At 49.5% G+C, this 17273-nt stretch overlaps 9 protein-coding genes across 9 annotated transcripts; 5 read left to right on the top strand and 4 right to left on the bottom strand.

Annotated features, from left to right (window-relative positions):
• Nucleotides 1-69: 69 nt before the first annotated feature.
• On the bottom strand, nucleotides 70-1324 carry ADO1 (adenosine kinase; the record flags this gene model as incomplete). The annotated part of the gene is made up of 3 exons (XM_024464153.1): nucleotides 70-109; nucleotides 261-1212; nucleotides 1273-1324. The coding sequence occupies 3 exons, from the start codon at nucleotides 1322-1324 to the stop codon at nucleotides 70-72; spliced, it is 1044 nt and encodes a 347-aa protein (XP_024328685.1).
• Nucleotides 1325-1868: 544 nt separating this feature from the next.
• On the bottom strand, nucleotides 1869-3090 carry RPL2A (ribosomal protein L2A). The gene is made up of 4 exons (XM_024464152.1): nucleotides 2887-3090; nucleotides 2294-2833; nucleotides 2139-2236; nucleotides 1869-2085 (listed from the first exon to the last, which is right to left on the bottom strand). Coding segments are annotated over exons 1-4 (765 nt in total). The 5' UTR covers nucleotides 2888-3090; the 3' UTR covers nucleotides 1869-1959.
• A 52-nt stretch (nucleotides 3091-3142) lies between these two features.
• Nucleotides 3143-6224, top strand: VC83_00458 (uncharacterized protein). Its single transcript, XM_024464151.1, has 3 exons — nucleotides 3143-4220; nucleotides 4318-4989; nucleotides 5087-6224. The coding sequence occupies exons 1-3, from the start codon at nucleotides 4008-4010 to the stop codon at nucleotides 6044-6046; spliced, it is 1845 nt and encodes a 614-aa protein (XP_024328345.1). The 5' UTR covers nucleotides 3143-4007; the 3' UTR covers nucleotides 6047-6224.
• A 297-nt stretch (nucleotides 6225-6521) lies between these two features.
• Nucleotides 6522-9215, top strand: VC83_00457 (uncharacterized protein; the record flags this gene model as incomplete). Its single annotated transcript, XM_024464150.1, has 3 exons — nucleotides 6522-6632; nucleotides 6840-9013; nucleotides 9062-9215. 3 exons carry the CDS (start codon nucleotides 6522-6524, stop codon nucleotides 9213-9215), a joined length of 2439 nt encoding a protein of 812 aa, XP_024328352.1.
• A 468-nt stretch (nucleotides 9216-9683) lies between these two features.
• Nucleotides 9684-10576, bottom strand: CAF16 (CCR4-NOT regulatory complex component; the record flags this gene model as incomplete). Its single annotated transcript, XM_024464149.1, has 2 exons — nucleotides 9684-10368; nucleotides 10422-10576. 2 exons carry the CDS (start codon nucleotides 10574-10576, stop codon nucleotides 9684-9686), a joined length of 840 nt encoding a protein of 279 aa, XP_024328351.1.
• A 477-nt stretch (nucleotides 10577-11053) lies between these two features.
• VC83_00455 (uncharacterized protein) lies at nucleotides 11054-11694 on the top strand (the record flags this gene model as incomplete). The annotated part of the gene is made up of 2 exons (XM_024464148.1): nucleotides 11054-11395; nucleotides 11458-11694. The coding sequence occupies 2 exons, from the start codon at nucleotides 11054-11056 to the stop codon at nucleotides 11692-11694; spliced, it is 579 nt and encodes a 192-aa protein (XP_024328354.1).
• Nucleotides 11695-11739: 45 nt separating this feature from the next.
• Nucleotides 11740-12078, top strand: VC83_00454 (uncharacterized protein; the record flags this gene model as incomplete). The annotated part of the gene is made up of 1 exon (XM_024464147.1): nucleotides 11740-12078. The coding sequence occupies one exon, from the start codon at nucleotides 11740-11742 to the stop codon at nucleotides 12076-12078; it is 339 nt and encodes a 112-aa protein (XP_024328353.1).
• Nucleotides 12079-12241: 163 nt separating this feature from the next.
• On the top strand, nucleotides 12242-13939 carry VC83_00453 (uncharacterized protein). Its single transcript, XM_024464146.1, has 4 exons — nucleotides 12242-12522; nucleotides 12579-12763; nucleotides 12816-12913; nucleotides 13256-13939. The coding sequence occupies exons 1-4, from the start codon at nucleotides 12479-12481 to the stop codon at nucleotides 13718-13720; spliced, it is 792 nt and encodes a 263-aa protein (XP_024328348.1). The 5' UTR covers nucleotides 12242-12478; the 3' UTR covers nucleotides 13721-13939.
• Nucleotides 13940-14032: 93 nt separating this feature from the next.
• Nucleotides 14033-17222, bottom strand: VC83_00452 (uncharacterized protein). The gene is made up of 8 exons (XM_024464145.1): nucleotides 16941-17222; nucleotides 16828-16890; nucleotides 16702-16768; nucleotides 16488-16619; nucleotides 15179-16435; nucleotides 14861-15129; nucleotides 14682-14801; nucleotides 14033-14632 (listed from the first exon to the last, which is right to left on the bottom strand). Exons 1-8 carry the CDS (start codon nucleotides 17025-17027, stop codon nucleotides 14144-14146), a joined length of 2484 nt encoding a protein of 827 aa, XP_024328205.1. The 5' UTR covers nucleotides 17028-17222; the 3' UTR covers nucleotides 14033-14143.
• Between the last annotated feature and the right edge of the window lie 51 nt (nucleotides 17223-17273).

Below are 17273 nucleotides of genomic sequence, written 5' to 3'. Positions count from 1 at the left end.
CGGTGTTGAAATCCATGGCTTGCCCTTCTTTAACGTCGCATTTACTGTGAAAAGAATGAATGGACTAATCTAAGCAGAACGAGTGTAGGTCTGCTTGGGGAAGGGGTATCTGGGACGTGCAGTGGTTAGCAATGTTCATTACAATAGGGATATTGAGTGGCTCTCATAGTATAACAATGACAATCTGTTGCAACCATACGCTTGGTGATGTAGACTGATATGCGATGTAAGGAGTTAGGGATATGAAAATGTGTACTCACGAAGGACCAAGCTCTTGGATACCAAGGCGGGCCAACCACTGGCCCATGTCGACGCTCTCCTCGACAGACTTGTTCTGGACAAGACCAGCAACGAAACCACCGGCGAACGCATCACCAGCGCCGTTGGTGTCGCAGATAGCCTTGGGGTCAATGGCGTGAACTGGGTAAGACTTGGTGCCCTTGCCCTGGGTAGCGACGATAGTTGGGAGGGTACCCTGGGTGATGATGGCAAGTCTCTCCCTCTTGGTGTTCTCCTTTGGCAGGTCGGCCAGGTGCTGTGCGATCTCAGCAATGTCGGTGGTCTTGAGACCGTGGCTCTCAGCGTAAGCCAAAGCCTCGCCCTCGTTACCGATGACAACATCCCAGTATGGGGCGCTCTTGTCAAGGGGCTCCTTGAAGAACTGGCAGATGAATGGGGCGGAGAGGGAGACGACGAAGGTCTTGTTGTCCTTGGCGGACTCCTCGGCGACGGCCTGGATAGCCTCAGGGCAGACGGTGAAGTGGTAACCGCCGACGTAGATGGTCTTGGCCTTCTCAACCAAGCTCCAGATCTCGGGCTGCTTCAAGTGGTCAATCTTGTAGTGGTTGGCAGCGGCAAGGTCGGTGCACATGCTGCGGTTGTGTCCGGTGATGATGACACCGCAACGTCCGGTTGGATGCTCAGCATCGACGCGGTACTCAACACGGAGACCGGCCTGCTTGTTGGCCTCTTGGAGAGTAGCGGCGTACTTGTCGTTACCGACACAGCCAATGTAGACAACCGACTTCTCGGGGAGGATGTATTGTGCGCCACGGGCAGTGTTCTGGGCTGCGCCGCCAGCGATGAGCTTGGCATCGAAGTTGGTTAGGAGGTCCTCGTAAAGTCCGAGATGCTTCTCTTCGGCAAGAATAGCATCGTTCTCCTTCAGGCCATACTTGTCAAGGAGAGCTTGGTCTCCGGTAGCTTGGATGTCTAGTCTAATTAGCTTATCCTCAATCCATTGTTACTTTTATCATAGAAGCGGTTTCATACCAAGGAGGGGGTTCTCCAAGCAGAGAAGGGAGTATTCGTTGGTGGCAGCCATTGTTGCGGTTGTGGTAATGAGGGGTTGGTTTTTTGGTGGTTGTTTATTGTTAAAGTGGATGAAAGGGAAGGCGGGGGAGTTCTCGTTTATCGTTGTCCCAAGCTTATTGAGAGGGTACACCGATCCCGCATCGCACCCGTGGGCACAAGCAGCGCAGTCGGGAACATATGCAATGCTAAGCCCCGAACTTCACCGATGCTATATATTCCTCAAAGTAGGGATAGCTAGTAGTTTTGTTAATAAACCCCCGTATCGTAGATCGCGATATTGTTGCGATATATGTCACTCTGTGTGGGCTCCTTTGGAGCATATAACTATTACGGCATTTAAATCTCCAAGCTCTTTACAAAACACCGTGAAGTGAATATCGATCGACATGAATGCTAAACGGGAAAGTGGCCAGCTATGTGCGTTGCTCTTCTTATTTCTCAAAGCACCCGCAATATGTCTCATGAAGTGAGCCCACACCAATGAAGTTCAGCTGAGGAAAACCCTACGCACAAGCCTGCACCAGGCACATCACACAGGATCAGTCATTTTGAAATCTTTATTTCGTCCTCGCTGTGCTCCATTGAAGGTACATAATGCTAAGCCAGCCTTGTCCGAAACTAAATGAAATCCCAACAGCCCAACGCTTAATCCTTGACCTTCTGGGTACCGCGGAGCAGACCAGTTCTGCGGGCAGCAATAAGACCGGCCTTTTGTCCCTGGACGGCGTATCTCGAAATGGTGGAAGCCTTTCCGATATGTTGATGGTTACCCTAAAATGTGTCAGCGTACAACCTTGAGAAACTGGGGGCCGTAGAAAACTTACACCTCCGTGAGGATGGTCGACAGGGTTCATGGCAACACCACGAGTCTTGGGCCAAGAGTTACGCTTGACAGCGAACTTGTGCTTAGCACGCGACGCCTCTGAAATGGGTATTAGCATGCTGTCTATACTGGAACAAGCTAAGAGAAAAAACGTACTCATGAGAGGTTTGTCGGTACGTCCACCACCAGCAACTATACCGATCATACCACGGACGCTGCTGAGAACGACCTTCTTGGATCCGGATGGGAGCTTGATGCGGGTCTTGCCCTCATCTGGGTTGTGTCCAATAACGGTAACGTAGTTTCCGGAAGTGCGTCCAAGAGCACCACGGTCACCGATCTTCTCCTCAACGTTGGAGATGACGGTACCCTCGGGGATGGAGCCGACTGGGAGAATGTTTCCGACGGTCAGAGCAGCGTGCTTGCCGGCGTAGATGAACTGGCCGGTGTACATGCCCTCGTTGGCGATGAAGGTCTCGGTCTGGAGCTTGAATCGGTATGGGTCGCGGAAAACGACCTTGGCAAGAGGCGCACCACGTCCGGGGTCATGGATGATGTCCTTTACAATGCCGCGAATGTATCCATGACGCTCAGCATAATCGAGGTTTCTGAATTGTGCCGGTGCCTTGTTCAGGCGGGTATTCGCCGTGAAAATGGAGCCGCGGCCCTTCCTCTGGTTGCGAATAACTCGTCCCACTTTGTGTATGTTAGCAAGTATTACATGTCCTGTGAGTGTAAGTGTCTCTTACTGTTGACGAGACTTGTTGGCGGTCGTCGTCGTTGTCGTTGGTGGTCGAGTCGATTGAGAAAAGGGAAGACCTTGAATATTTCAACATACAACAACGGTTGTGTGGGCGCGAACTTTCGAAGCGAAGCGTTGGCCAATGAGAGGTGGGTACGCTTAGGATCAACTTTGGACCCACACGCGAACGCCCTTAGATGACTAAGCAAACTTTAAGTGACGACGGGCATAATTTGGCCGAGAGGCATGTTTATCCAGAATCTCTGATAACTCACCGAGAGACTCATTGAATGTTTATTTATTCACAAGCCTTAAGCCGAAGAACACTGTGTACTTTACACGTTCATGCTGTTCCTGGTCACCTCTTTACTTCACATAGCATCCGGGTTTCGAAGGCTCTCCTGTGATCGCGATGCGCGAGTGAGATACTTGGCGTTGGCATTGGTGCCACGAAATCCTCAAAACCCAACCGCCTCATCGGCAAGTTGTAACTGTTTTCCAGCACCCTACGCGGCAGTGGCCACCTCGTTGATCCAGACATAAGCGTCGTCTGTTAGGCTACGACGAAAATCAGAACCAATTAAAGCTTAAAGCCGGCCCGGGCTAGAAAAACCAGCCTAGATTCAATCAATGTGTTGCTGGGAGTCAAGCATATGGTCAATGGGAATTACCAGTTTTGTGAGGATCGTTATGGAATATCTAACCAAAGAATATATAGTTTATCGTCTTCGCCGCGGATGGAAACCAGCAATGATCCCCTCGTGGCCTCATTGCCAGATTTCCCACTCAGCAAAACCTTAAGTTTATTATTCAACAGCGATCTTGCTGCTGTTTGATGTTGGGCTGGTCAGATCTACACCACGTGATGACGTTACCATGCAAGAGCCCAGCTCCAATAGAAAATTATACAGTTGGAAATGAAACTGATTGCATCTGACTGTCTTTCCAAAGCCAAATTGATCTTGAAAGTCGTGAAACAGTTTGGATAATGGTTCATTGACCATTTCTAGCTTGATTCACAGCCTTGTTTTCAGTTAAGGACGATCAAGCTCCGGCGTTACGCCACGTCGTCGCCATAACCGCACGCGTTCGACCACAACTTCTTAACCACACCACAACATCAGCATCATGATGTCAAACGACTCTTCAGAGCTTTCATCTGTGCCTTCTGAGGATGAAAGCGATCTGCAGCTAAAGAAGAAGGGAGGAATACTGAAGTTCTTTTCCAAAGTCAACCCCAAAACCGAGAAACCCAAAAAGGCAGACTCTTCCCCTCCGCCACCAGAGAGAGAGCCTTCACCACCACACGAATATGTCTTAGCAGACAATCCCAACATTGCAGTATGTTTTCCCACTATACATCGCGGTTTACGCGTCGATATACACGTTATGTCGCGTAGAGTGCTGTCAGTGGACTTTGCTAACTATATTGTCCCAGTTCATCGTCATGTTCCGATCGCGGTTCACGGAAGCCTTCCCCAAATCTCTCGCCAACTTCGGACCTCAAGAGCTTGAGCGCGGCGTTGTAGATACAGTACCAGGAGAGCACGTTGAGCATTTCCTCTGCGCTCTCCTGGGCCTGCTCCTCAATCGCAAGCAAGATGTCAAGGCTGGCCACTACAACCGCGCACTCGAAGAAGCTGTACAGACACACAAATCACAATGGGCGAAAGACTGGGAGAGCAAGAACCCATTGCTTGGAGGGGCAACCTTCTCATCAATGGGTCCAACAGAACGTCTTACTCTCCTGCGAACACTTATCCTCTGGTCGTTATCTTCATCAGATGCTGTGAAAGGCATCATAGCTGCATCCTATAAGCAAAGCAGGCACGAGGATGATCTTAATCAACCCCTGTCGGTCCAACCTTGGGGCTCTGACAGCTATAAAAGACGATACTACCTAATCGAGGGGTTGGATGATACCGCTTTCCGAGTCTACCGCGAAAGCAACCCTGCGGGGCTGAAGCGGACCTGGTGGAGTGTCGCGGGTGATATCGAAGAGCTGAAGCAGCTTGCTGAGAAGCTAGGTACAGCAGATAATGGGCAAAGGGCAAGAGGACTGAGTGCCAAGATGACTGCGGCAATCCCAAGATTCGAAGCCACGGAAGAGGTACGTTATTTGAGGGATATTCCAGAGCGCAACCTCTCAAGCTCCGAGGCTCGCGCAAATTTTGTAGACCCCCATAAGCTAACACTTCACTTCACAGAAACGCAAACGACGCGAATATCGTCAAATTCGCAAGCAACAATTCAAGCGACCGGAACCAAACTTTTCTATGTACGAAGGCCGAACGCGTGGAAAACGAATCAAGTACACATATTCAGATGATGACGACGATATATATTCGGATAGCACGACAAGGCGGTCTACTAGGAACACAGGCACCTACACGCCTGCTGAACCGGCGGGGCCAACTGTTACTCAAAGTGGCCGGCAAGTCCGTTCTCGTCTTGGTGGCGCGTATGGCGAAAGCATGACCGGTAGCAACCAAGGGCCTGGCGTTCCTGTTGGTGGATATGATGGAGGCAACGATTCCCTAGGGGAGGATGATAGTATAAACGGCCGCTCATCAAGACGTGCGGCAGCGGTAAGTAGAGACAGCAGCTCGCGAAAGGGAGGTCGGAATATTGAAGGGTATAACTCCGTTGATGATATGGACGATGAAGATGAAGCGAGTGAGCAAGATTATGGAGATGACGAAGAGGAAGACGATGTTGTCTCGCTGGCAAGCAAGGGGGAAGAAGATGACGATGACGAGGTTGTCGATGATGATGTTGACATGGTTGACGAACTTGATGAACTTGATGCCAAGAAGAGCCTGGTTGTGTCTTTACCCATCAAGACCCCAACACCTGAGAAGAAGCGAACAGTCCAATTGATGCTCTCCCCAGCAAAGAATCCCATGGATCCAATTGCATCCGAACCTACCCACAAATCACCTGAGCTACGAGAGGGTGGCAACGGTGCCTCTGCCTCAACAACGACCCAGCAGGTTCCAGGCGCGCCCCAGCCCGAGTCTGCTGCTGAAGTTGCGAATGGGGCAGCGGCGACAAACGGCCAGAGAGATACGCCTAGTCACTTGTCGCCAACTTTGGCATATCGCGGGAGCCCTGAAAAACCGCAGTCATTTCCGTACCCAATCAATGTTGGTCAAGGAGGGCAGTAGATTATGGGGACATTAAAAAATTACGGCATTATAACGGAATCCGACTGGTTGTGGTTTATATTGCATAGACAGCGATGATATTGAACGCTGAAGATGGACCTTCGTAGTTTATAGTGTTGGTATAGACCTCAATACAAGTAATCGAGACATATGACTATGCACAGACACAAGTGACGACGTATAAGACAATTAGGATCTATTATTTATTGTATTTGTAACCGCTGTTGTGATGGTATTTTTATTTGCTTGGGCTATTTTATGATAAAACTTCGAGATTTATCATTCCAACCACGAAACGAATCAAAATTGCCGAAAAATATTTAACCTCCATATAATTCACATGACGTAGAACGACCACAACACATGACTGTACGACCCAGAACTATTCCGTATAAGCTCGAATGGCATATCGAATTTAATATATTGCCGTAATAATATATACAGATCTATTGGACCTCATACGTTGGCCCAGACCATGGCCGAATATGTGGTAGCTGGGGCGAATAGACACCCTGCCGCAGCAGACTGGCATGGCGAGGTCTTAGCTTACGGGGCAGACAGGAATATTGCGATATGGAATCCACAGGTATGTCATTTTACATCTTCTTGTTGTCAGATATGGGGTCTCGATCTTTTTTATGCTGCAGTGCTGCGAATTCGCGGGATTAATATTTAGGTTATCTGAGCGGACCATCCCCAAACGCAATGCTACTGCTTTATATATCCGGAGGAGAACTGGCCGTACCGAGATATACATAGAATATTTTCTAGGAATTTACTTACGCAGAAATAGGGAGGTCACCATGGAGTGACAAGGTTACTTGTTGGCCAGACCGATACGGTGAATGTCGTGAAGTTCATGGAAACCACGGCCGGCCTTCTACTTTTGTCAGGCTCTGTGGACAAAACGATCAGAGTATGGCGTGCAGCAGCCAGTGGAGGTGACTTCAAATGCATACAGATCCTGGAGCAGCACGAAGGTTCCATAAACTGCATTGCCGTTTCCCCCAACTCAAACATTGCTGCAAGCGGATCTGCCGATGCAACATTCAAGATCTGGGAGTTTGATACTGAAACTCAAAACTTCGTGCTGGTACAGAGCATCAGTACCAAACCTCGATTCTTCTCGTTGGCACTCGCCCTAAGCCCGTTGAACGGAGTACCTGGCTCCTACATCTTAGCAGTTGCCGGCACGAGCCCAATAGTGCAACTCTACGTTGCTGACCCAGCGCCAAAAGCGAGCCCGGAGTTTAAGCTAAAAACAACATTAACAGGCCACGAAGGATGGATTCGGTCACTGGCTTTCACAAACGAGACTGATAAGCCTGAGAGCGATCTTCTCCTGTCATCTGCAAGCCAGGATAAGTACATACGATTATGGCGCATCCATAAAGGAAAAGAGCTGCCAGCAGTGGCGGCGGCGGGCGCAGACCCTGCAGCTGGTGCATTTCTTCCAGGGAAGTCGCTTTCAAACAAGGCCCACAAGTTTGTGGCAGGGAGTGAAGACTACAGTGCAACCTTTGAGGCTTTGCTCCTAGGACACGAAGATTGGATCTATAGCACTGCCTGGAAGCGAAGAGAAAGCATCTTACAGCTCCTGTCTGCTTCAGCGGACAACTCATTGTCAATCTGGGAACAGGACCCGAGTTCAAGCGTTTGGGTGAGCGTTACCAGACTCGGCGAGATCAGCGCGCAGAAGGGCTCAACGACAGCTACTGGTAGCACTGGTGGATTCTGGAATGGTCTTTGGTCGCCAAATGGGGATACGGTTGTCTGCCTAGGCAAGACCGGGAGTTGGCGACTGTGGAATCGGAACCCGGAGAGCGATCAATGGATGCCCAATTTCGGCGTGGGAGGTCATATCCGCTCCGTCACTGGCATCGCCTGGTCAAGACGTGGAGACTACCTCCTCTCGACTAGCTCAGATCAGACCACAAGGCTTCATGCGAAATGGATTCGTGGTGGAGGAGAACCTACATGGCACGAAATGGCCAGGCCGCAGATTCACGGTTATGACTTGAACTGCATCGATAGTCTAGGAGAAAGCCAATTTGTTTGCGGGGCCGACGAGAAACTCCTGCGTGTCTTCAGCGAGCCGTGCGCTGTGGCGAAGCTCCTCCAAGACCTCTGTGGCATCGAGGGTGACAACGTGCAAGCTATGCCAGACGCCGCAAATATGCCTGTCCTGGGTCTCTCCAACAAAGCCATAGAAGCGATGGACGATGGCCAGGAAATGGAAAAACCGTCAGAGCATGACCGAGAAGGTCTCCACCCCGCGACTGCCGTGCACAAGTCCACGCTTGTTATGAACCACCCGCCCCTCGAGGACCACTTGTCACGGAACACGCTGTGGCCTGAGATCGAAAAGCTATACGGCCACGGTTATGAGATTTCTGCTCTTGCTGCTAGCCACGACGGGTCTCTTGTCGCCACGGCGTGTAAAGCCAGTTCGCTGGACCATGCAGTTATCCGCCTCTTCGACACGAAGACGTGGAACCAAGTCAGCCCTCCGCTCACGGCACACTCTCTGACCGTGGCGCGTCTCCGTTTCTCGGCGGATGATAAGCTGCTTCTCAGTGTCGGCCGTGATCGTCAATGGGCTATATTCGAGCGCGCCTCGGAAGGCGGAAACGAATATAAGTTATTATACGCAGATCCAAAGGGGCATTCGAGGATGATTCTGGATGCGGCGTGGGCACCTGGCCCGGAATACATATTCGCGACAGCGGGGAGAGACAAGCAGGTTAAGCTCTGGGCGAAGGGGGGAGAAGGTAGTGCCGAGGGTGGTTACGCGCACGTTTCAAGTATCAAAGAAGATGGCCCTGTCACAGCCATAGACTTCGCAGGTGCACTTTTGCAAGATAACCGTGCATGGCTCGCAGTTGGCACTGAGGCTGGAAGACTTGTTTTATACCTAATAAGCCTAACGGATCCAACGGTAATGAAGAAGGTCGATGTGGACGCAAGGTATGTCATCCATCAAAGCAATATGAGCATGGAGCTGATTAGAAGCAGTCTATGTCCCGCTAAGGCAATAACGCAACTCTCGTGGAAGCCCATAAGCGAAACTACAAATGTCAAGGAGGAGGAATTCGAATTGGCAGTGGTGAGCGAGGACTGTTCACTGAGAGTCTTGTCGTTGGGAAGGTTGTTATCGGCGTCGCCTTGATAGGCCTATAGAATAAAAATAGAGACTCAACGAAACCCCCCAACAACGCGCACAGTGCAGGCCCTAATTTTCCCATGACCGTAATTGTTATGAAATTTTGAAATGTTCATCCGAGTTTCTGCAAGGGCAAGCAAATAGCCACAGAGTGATCCGAATACTCCAGCCTGAAGAGAAAGTATCAACGCTGTTGCTGTACGCTAAATGGCCAATGATGGTTCTATGTTGAACTCCTGGCCCAGCCCGATGTTAAGCTCCCTGCCATACCCTATATTGAACTCCATGTCATGCTCAGTGTTGAACTCTATACACTGCTTAATGTTGAAACTCCGAGTCCCGTTCGATGTTGAAACTTCGAAGTCTGCTGGTATAATGCATCTTATGCAAGCCAGTACCACCCCCCTATACATTGCATCGCAACCGAAATATATACGGCCAGCTTTATTGCGACTTCTCTGACGGGCCTGTCGCCTACTCCTTGTCTTGGTACTTCTCTGCTCCATATCCACCCATGCCACTTTGCATGTAAGCCGTGCCTTCGCTGCCTTGGTTTCTCCGAGGGCCCCTGGTCTTCAAGTCTTCTTTCAGCCATCTTAAGACCAGCTCTCCTAATCTGCTATTCCCTGTATTCGCTGTCGTCCGCTCGATTTCAAACTTCTCAACTGGACCCCAGTCCTTGACCTTTCCACCGCTCATGTGCACTAGGTGAGTAGGCCAATCCGCTAGGTTGTCCAAGATATGCGTGGCATACACGATCGTGCACTCTCTCGTTTCCGTCTCCCTCTTGAGGAAGCCGAGGAAGTTGCTCCGTGTGAGCAGGTCCAGGTCGACTGTAATCTCGTCCAGAAGCAGAATGCGCCATGGTCGGATTAGGCCCATGGTCAATTGCACGCGGCGCCTTTCGCCATCAGAGACAGCATGCATGCGCCACTCTGTATCAAGATCCAGGACGTTGATCAACTCATCGCGGCGATCCGGGTAATGGTCTCCACCCACGCTCTTGAGGAGCTCATTGACACCAATGTCGGTGCGCACAATGGGGTTTAGGACCCATTCTAGGCCGAGGTAGGTGACGCCGTCGGTATGTTCTTTGAAGGGATCCAAGCCGCCGATTTTGACAGTGCCGGGTGGTGCAAGGCGCTTGCCAGAGAGAAGTCTGACGAACGTGGTTAGCAATTAGAATTCTAAGAAGTCTGGGCGATGCGCCACCTTAGCAATGTGGTTTTCCCACTCCCGTTATGTCCAATGAGTAGAGTCCGTGACGCCGGAGGCAGGTTCAGCGAGACGTGATAAAGCCCAGTTGCGAAGTTTGGGAATGTGTAGGAAAGGTGCGTTACAGATACAGAAGGAGGGTGGGAACCCATGGCGCTGATAGTAGAACGATGTTAGTGCTTTGATATATTAGACCCTATATACGGCAAGATGGAGATTTCGAAACCAAAGTATTGACTGTATCTGAAAAGGATTTATGGGCGCTATGGTGGCTTGTTTATTTGATGGACCATGGGAAACGACTGGTTGATAGATAGCCCCTCCATCGTCACGTTATCCAAACCGTGGATAATTCAGTAATTATAGAATTATTATGAGTTATTTCACGATTTAACAATCATAGTGAATGAACTTAAACGACCTAACATCATAATTACCATCATTGGGAATACATAATGTTTTATATTTCTTTAAGCTGTTCCAGAAAATCACGTGATAGCTTTGGTGACGCGCTCGGTAACTTCCGAGAGCTGGGAAGGTTGTCCCAGTTGTTCCAGCCATGTAACAAGCAGAACTCACCCGAGCTCAATCATCGCCCCAATCGGCACTTCAGGCATAGCGACTTGAGAATGTCTTCAGATCTACCGCTCGAGATTGGAGAGACATTACAAAGTCTCTCCATCAATCGCAATCCCTCTACGACCCATGATATCAACCCGAGCACTGCCGCTTCAGAAAAAATACCCGTGACGCTCGAGGAGACAACTCTGGACGCCGAGTCGTATTCTTCGTCGCTTGCCGGCTCAGATATTGACGATGAAGTAGAATACTCATATAATATTATCCGCCCAGCACGCCGGCGGCAGTCACTCCCTCCGCTTCCGGATCTCCGATTCGAACAGAGCTATCTAGCTAGCATTGCGGGCGCGGAGACCTACCAGATGGTTGCATATATCACAATAAGAGACCAAGTATGTTGCTATGGCTTGAATATTCTAGATTTAGGCGAGGAACACTTGCTAATATACAGCAGGTAATCCTCCCTCTGCTTCAGGGCACGATGTGGACACTTGCTCTCCAAGGCTGGCGTCACTGGAATAGAGGCACAAAGCTCTCTGGCAAAAATGCTGGTGCACGAATTCGACGCTGGTGGTGGAGGGTTAACAACTGGCCGCTAGACCAGAGCGCATCTTCAATTATAAGGTCGGCGAGCAAGGACAAGAAATTAGCCTTTAAAACTAAGGAGGTGAGAGGCGACCCGTTTTCGTGACAGGCACGCCGCAGGGGGGGCTGACTCTATAACCCTTCCAGTTCTATGAGATGCAACAGAGTTCTGGCGGAGATTGAACGAGTATATAATGGCGACATGGGTCGAAATGGTGGAGGAACATTGTCGCAACGGTCGCGATGGATTTACACAACACGTTTTGAGCTGCGATGGAACAGCAATTCGATGGGAGTTTTGGAGTTTGTGGAGCGTCAACATATATCGGCGCCTGGGAGCATAGAGCATACCTTTCAGTGCCGCAAGTACTGGCCTGGAGTATTCTCCAGCAACGTCCAAGAGAACAAATACCCACCAACGGGACATATCCGCAAAGGAAATGAGAGCTTGTATATGGACATATATTATACTTCGTGTTACATTCTATAGAGTCGACGTAGACCATGTTGTACATTAGAATCCATACATTGAGTCTGCAAAATCGCGTCTGGTCTGGTCCGCATTTGCTCCATTTCAACATTATGGTACCGACAAGTGGTTTTGAACACGATATTGAATATTGTATTCTATCTAGAGACAAATTCTTGTTTGACTTTCACGTGTAGCTGTTTTTGAACTGTGTTGCCCTTGTGGCTTTCCATGATCGACCTTGTCTGACCTTATTAATGAGGCTGAGAAAACCCCACTTCGCCGCATCCACCGAAGCTATGGCTTATGACTAAGCTTCCAATGGTAAAAGACAACTTGCAATTTCTATCTTTCTTCCGAAAACATCAACAGTTCCAAAATAGTTTTATTTTTGCTATAGGTTCCATCCAAGCTAACAACCATGTCAGCTGTGGACATGTTCTTTGCAGCGCCGCCAGTGACTAGGTATGCTCTACTTTCTTCTTGACACTGGAAGGCAGAGCTAACTCAGGCTTCTACAGAACACTGACGGCGCTCACGTTTTTCATTTCCGTCGCCCACTATGCTGGCCTCGTACCAGGCATATACGATTGGATATATTTCCATCATTCACTCATATTCAAATTCCCTCCTCAGTTGTGGCGGTTTGCGACATGCTTCATGCTCACTGATGAGAGGTTTAGCATCCTGATGGACCCATACTACAGTGAGCATGGGCGAAGTTCACAATCCACCGAGCTTTACTAATATGCTATAAGTGTACATATATGGGAAGAAGTGCGAGACCGGCTCGTCAAAGTTCACGAAGCCAGGAGATTTTTTCTTCTACCTCGTTTTCGTGTGCCTAGCGCTCCTGGTAGGCTCACGCTTTTCATTTACTATTGTATTTTATTTTCTTTGTCGTCTACAAAATAATACCTTATCTATACTGCCCGCCCAGTCTAAATATAGCTGGTGACGGTTCCTGAAGACAAGGAAGATCGCCCCTTCGCCTCAACAGTCCCGTCATTCGCAAAATATTTAGGGGCTGTTGGGGTGTTTGGCATGGTGGGATGTCCTTGAGAAAAACCCGGACGATTCACCCACGCGCTCCGGGTGGTTGTGGCTCCCTACATATCTTCAAGAGAAACAAACCTTTCCATGCATAGTGCCCGTGCAAGCACGACGCTTTATACTAAACTGTACTAACACTCAAAAGGGTGTCAACTATGCCATCTTTGGGTGCCCATATATTTTGACCTCTGCGCTTTACACTGCCTTCGCCTACACAGCGACGCAGGATGAGGGAGGGCAAACGCGGATATTTATCCTGGACATCCCTACGCGTGCTCTCCCACTGGCGCTATGCTTCATGACCTTCGTGTCGAAAGGGAGCTTGAGCCCTGCATTGGTTCAGGCCACGGGAATTCTCGTGGCACACCTCTATGACTTTCTCACAAGACTGTACCCTACGTTTGGAGGAGGGGTAAATATTTTGACCACGCCGGCCTTTGTTCGCCGTTGGTTCGAACCGAAGACGATCTCTGTAAGCCACAAGTCCCATGGCACGTCGTTTCAGCCCGCCGCGCCGCGGGCTGCTGCTTCAGGATCTACGGCTCCTGGTGGGGTGCTCCCGGAATCGTGGAAGAGCCGTGGATCGGGCCACAGACTTGGCGGCGATTGAGTGGGATGGAACCACTTGGACTGCACACTTTAATATTAGCGGGATTAAGATACGAGAAGAATGAAATAAATATGAATCACTAGAATCACTGGCCTGAATGTCTATTTGCTTGTGAAGGCGTTTGGCAGCTGTTTCATGGGGGGGAAAAATTGTACTCGTTTAATGCCAGCAATCTAAACGGATGCAATTTCTCTCCGCTCTATTTTGAAGTAAGATGGCAATTATATAGCCTTTAGCAATGGAGAGCCTTCATTTTAATTACGTTTGCTGTAATCACTACAGTACTATATGTATAGTCCATCTTCAGATTTTGGGGTGGTAAGTTCATCGTATGTTTCATTATATTACGACTAAAAATTACAAGTAACGCTTGCGCCCACCCAGCGCCATATATGCAGCTGGCAGCACACTGCCCCCCGAACCTTATGCCTTATCCAAGGCCTGGGCAGGCAAGTCATCAACGTCCATACCATCGCTGGCATTAGCCCTACCTTCAGAGCTGTTACATAAAGCAGGGATCAACATAGGCATACAGCTCTTTGCCTCCATCTCGACTGACTTCCCGTCTGAAAGTTGTGGCGTTTCGATACCACTCTCCTGCCCGTCTTTCTCCATGACTACGTCTTGCCTTTGTTGGCTGATTTCGGAATGATCATCTGTACTATCCCAAGCTGCTTGATACTGTTCGTGGGTCGTTGCGGAGGCGCCGCCATCTATTTTGAACTGAGGGGCTGGGTTCAACCCCCCCCAGAGACTTCGGTTTCCATCCTCAGCTGAAGAATCCTCGGAACCCGAGTTGAACTTTCGCTTCGGCGGCGATCGAGGCGAGGTGGTATCCGTTGAGGTATCAATTAGCTCGGGATTCGTTGAAAACTCCGCACGGAACGCCAGGTTGTCGGCGCGAACAAAGTTCTACGTCAGTTAGCTGGTGATCACTATTAATGGGAAGGGTGTATCTGACTTCAAGAGGTTCTGGCAACGGGCGGCGGGGTTCAGCCAGTGCTGCTTCGCTAGCGTACACGATGATGCAGCATTGAGTCTCTTTACTGGCTGCAAATAGTACTTCGGTTTGTGTGGCTTTCTGTTAGACAGTATGGTCAGCCATGAATACGTAATATGATCGCAGTGGAGGCTTCTTACAACAACATTCACCTGCCGAGAACCCGACGGCGAGTACTCAATCTTCCACCATTGATCGGCATCCTTCGCGGTTCCGTCTGCATCTAGATCCATTTCAATGAGATCAGGTTCCGCTCTCCTCCGTACATAGGTAATGTGATTCGAAATCGAGACTCCGCACAACGTGTATTTGTGTATTGGCGGCTGACCAACCTCAGTGTCAGGTTTGGTGTAGAGTTTGGATAGTTCTCGGAGGCTCTCCCGAGCTTTCTCCTTTTCATCAGTAAGTGCTATTTTCAATGTTAGCAAAATATTGACCTGCAGTGCATCTTAACCGACCTTTCAATTTCTTGTCAATGCTTTCCAGCACGTTCTTAAGTTCCGCAGAGATGTCCAGTCGTTGAGTCGGTCTTGTTTCGGAACTCAGCTCCGTCTCGAACGAGTCCGAATCAGTACCGTTCAAACTGTTTGGTAGTAAATCTTTGTCATGCTTCATTGAAGCACCGAGCAAGTCTTTAACTTTGACCGTCTTTAGCATTGGGAACGTGTAGTTCGTAAGCTTATTCTCTAAGGCGCATATTTTGTTCATACGGTCTCGGATAGCATCCTTCCTTTTCGACATCTCAAGAGAAGCCTCGACGTTACTCTCCATATAGCGATCTGGATACCAAGTAGCTGGTATCTTTATGCCTTTACCATCATCGTTACCTGTTATACGGAAGGCCATTACTTCTCCCAATTCTTTGAGAAACGCCCTTGTATTTGTCTCCAGACCTGACATCATCCAAAGGGCATAGTCGGCAAGATCATAAAGTGTCTCCACGTCCTCCACTATACTAATATGCGGTATTTCGAGGTCCAACATCGCAAAATATCTCGACTGCAGAGATGATTCGCCTAAACCTGGCTGTACCGCCTCCGAGAAGAGAGACGAGATGGGTACCCGTTCATCGGGCTTGGAATATATTTGATTTAATGCTTCGAAGAATTTCTGCTCAGCGTCGATGGCCTGGAATTGTCTTAAAGCAGCATTATTCACTAAAGGTTCCGCTGAGCCGTAGCTCCGATCCGATTTATCAAGAAAGGCCATCAGCCGTTGAGTTTCCCGAATAAACTCGTCGTAGTCTTGTGGAGTAGGCAAGCCCCAATCCACATCGTTGGATTCAGGTATGGCTGAATCCGGTAGCTCGATGGCTTTGCCCGCCCACCAACCAGGGTCGTTTCCATAATTAGGTATTAGGTTGGCCCGGTCCAGAAGGATCTCTCGCACCAGAGGAATCTCATGATATATTGTCAACATCGCCGCCAAGCGGTTGTTTTCTGCACTGGGCTTCAAAAAAACAGGCATGCTATCCTCTCTCTTCCGATCGACAGCATCTGGATCTGGAAAAAAATCTTGGACAGAACTGTTTCCCCGGACCATGCCCCATTGATTTTCATCATATGTGGGCTTGTTCGCTGGCCCGAATTGCACCGGCCCTTGTGTGACTCCGTATTGTTGCGGGGGGATCCCGGCCTCTTGTGCTGATTGTGCCAACGCTCTTTGTAGGTCGATATCAACGATTTCGTCTTGAGCTAGAGTGGCTCGGGGATCAGCTGGTACGGCTGGTTAGCATATAGCTCGCGTATGCATTCGGTGGCAGCCTACCTGCGGCGTGTTCTTTATCCAACGATATAATTCTGCCGAGAGGCGACATGTTGCTTGATCGTGACGGAGGCCTCGTGGGCGCACCATAAAAGCTTCCACCGCCTGGATCATCAGCTCCCTGGACCTGGAAAGCTGCAGAAGTGTGTTAGAAGATCAGGCGACACGGTAGTAGCACACGGGTTCGGGTTGCGAATGATATAGTTTGTGTACGCACATATTCCAGTATTGTTGTTCGGTGCCCCATCCCGATCACCCTTGAACGCGCCTTCCTCCCAGTTGTACTATAAGTCAAAAGTCAAATCTTCGGCTCCGAAACATTCAATATCTCGTAGGTTCTCACCTTTGTGCTGTCCGGGTTATCGAAGAACTCATTTAAGGCGAGGTTCAAATCATTATTGTTGCCCTATAAGATTAGCGCAAACACCTTTAGAACCCATGAAGCCTCTAGCTCACCTTTAGTCTTCGAATAGCTTCATCTCTCGATATGCTAGCCATTATAACCATCTGCTCGATGTTCTCGTCGGGAGGCTGAGCCGCCATGGCTGCAAGGCTGGCCGCACACGAGTGAGCTGAGTCGGTTCCTTGCAAATCGAGGCATTTATTCAGAGACTATGCATCGAGATATCGCCTTCCAGAGATCGTTTGTGATAATGAGGCGCAGGCAGGGTGGCTATAGCCTGTGGCCAGAGCTTAAACCGGATTTGAGCTGCTGGTATGGTGCTATTTAAGGTCTGGTTCATATATGGAGTTACAGTATACGGACACCGGTGTCCGAATACTAAGCGA

This window comes from Pseudogymnoascus destructans (assembly GCF_001641265.1).
Source record: "Pseudogymnoascus destructans isolate 20631-21 unplaced genomic scaffold scaffold_1, whole genome shotgun sequence".
NCBI lineage: Eukaryota > Fungi > Ascomycota > Leotiomycetes > Thelebolales > Thelebolaceae > Pseudogymnoascus > Pseudogymnoascus destructans.
Note: the sequence above shows the minus strand (reverse complement) of the source record. Positions and strands in the feature narration are given on the sequence as shown.

Coding starts and splice junctions, on each gene's coding strand:
- RPL2A (XM_024464152.1), bottom strand. Junction 2,237..2,293: donor TACCGACAAACCTCTCATGA/GTACGTTTTTTC, acceptor TACCCATTTCAG/AGGCGTCGCGTGCTAAGCAC. Junction 2,086..2,138: donor TCGACCATCCTCACGGAGGT/GTAAGTTTTCTA, acceptor GACACATTTTAG/GGTAACCATCAACATATCGG.
- VC83_00458 (XM_024464151.1), top strand. CDS start 4,008: ATGATGTCAAACGACTCTTCAGAGCTTTCATCTGTGCCTTCTGAGGAT. Junction 4,221..4,317: donor CAGACAATCCCAACATTGCA/GTATGTTTTCCC, acceptor ATATTGTCCCAG/TTCATCGTCATGTTCCGATC. Junction 4,990..5,086: donor GATTCGAAGCCACGGAAGAG/GTACGTTATTTG, acceptor TTCACTTCACAG/AAACGCAAACGACGCGAATA.
- VC83_00453 (XM_024464146.1), top strand. CDS start 12,479: ATGTCAGCTGTGGACATGTTCTTTGCAGCGCCGCCAGTGACTAG. Junction 12,764..12,815: donor CCTGATGGACCCATACTACA/GTGAGCATGGGC, acceptor ATATGCTATAAG/TGTACATATATGGGAAGAAG. Junction 12,914..13,255: donor TCGTGTGCCTAGCGCTCCTG/GTAGGCTCACGC, acceptor AACACTCAAAAG/GGTGTCAACTATGCCATCTT.
- VC83_00452 (XM_024464145.1), bottom strand. CDS start 17,027: ATGGCGGCTCAGCCTCCCGACGAGAACATCGAGCAGATGGTTATAATG. Junction 16,769..16,827: donor ATAACCCGGACAGCACAAAG/GTGAGAACCTAC, acceptor TTTGACTTATAG/TACAACTGGGAGGAAGGCGC. Junction 14,633..14,681: donor CGTTGCCAGAACCTCTTGAA/GTCAGATACACC, acceptor TAACTGACGTAG/AACTTTGTTCGCGCCGACAA.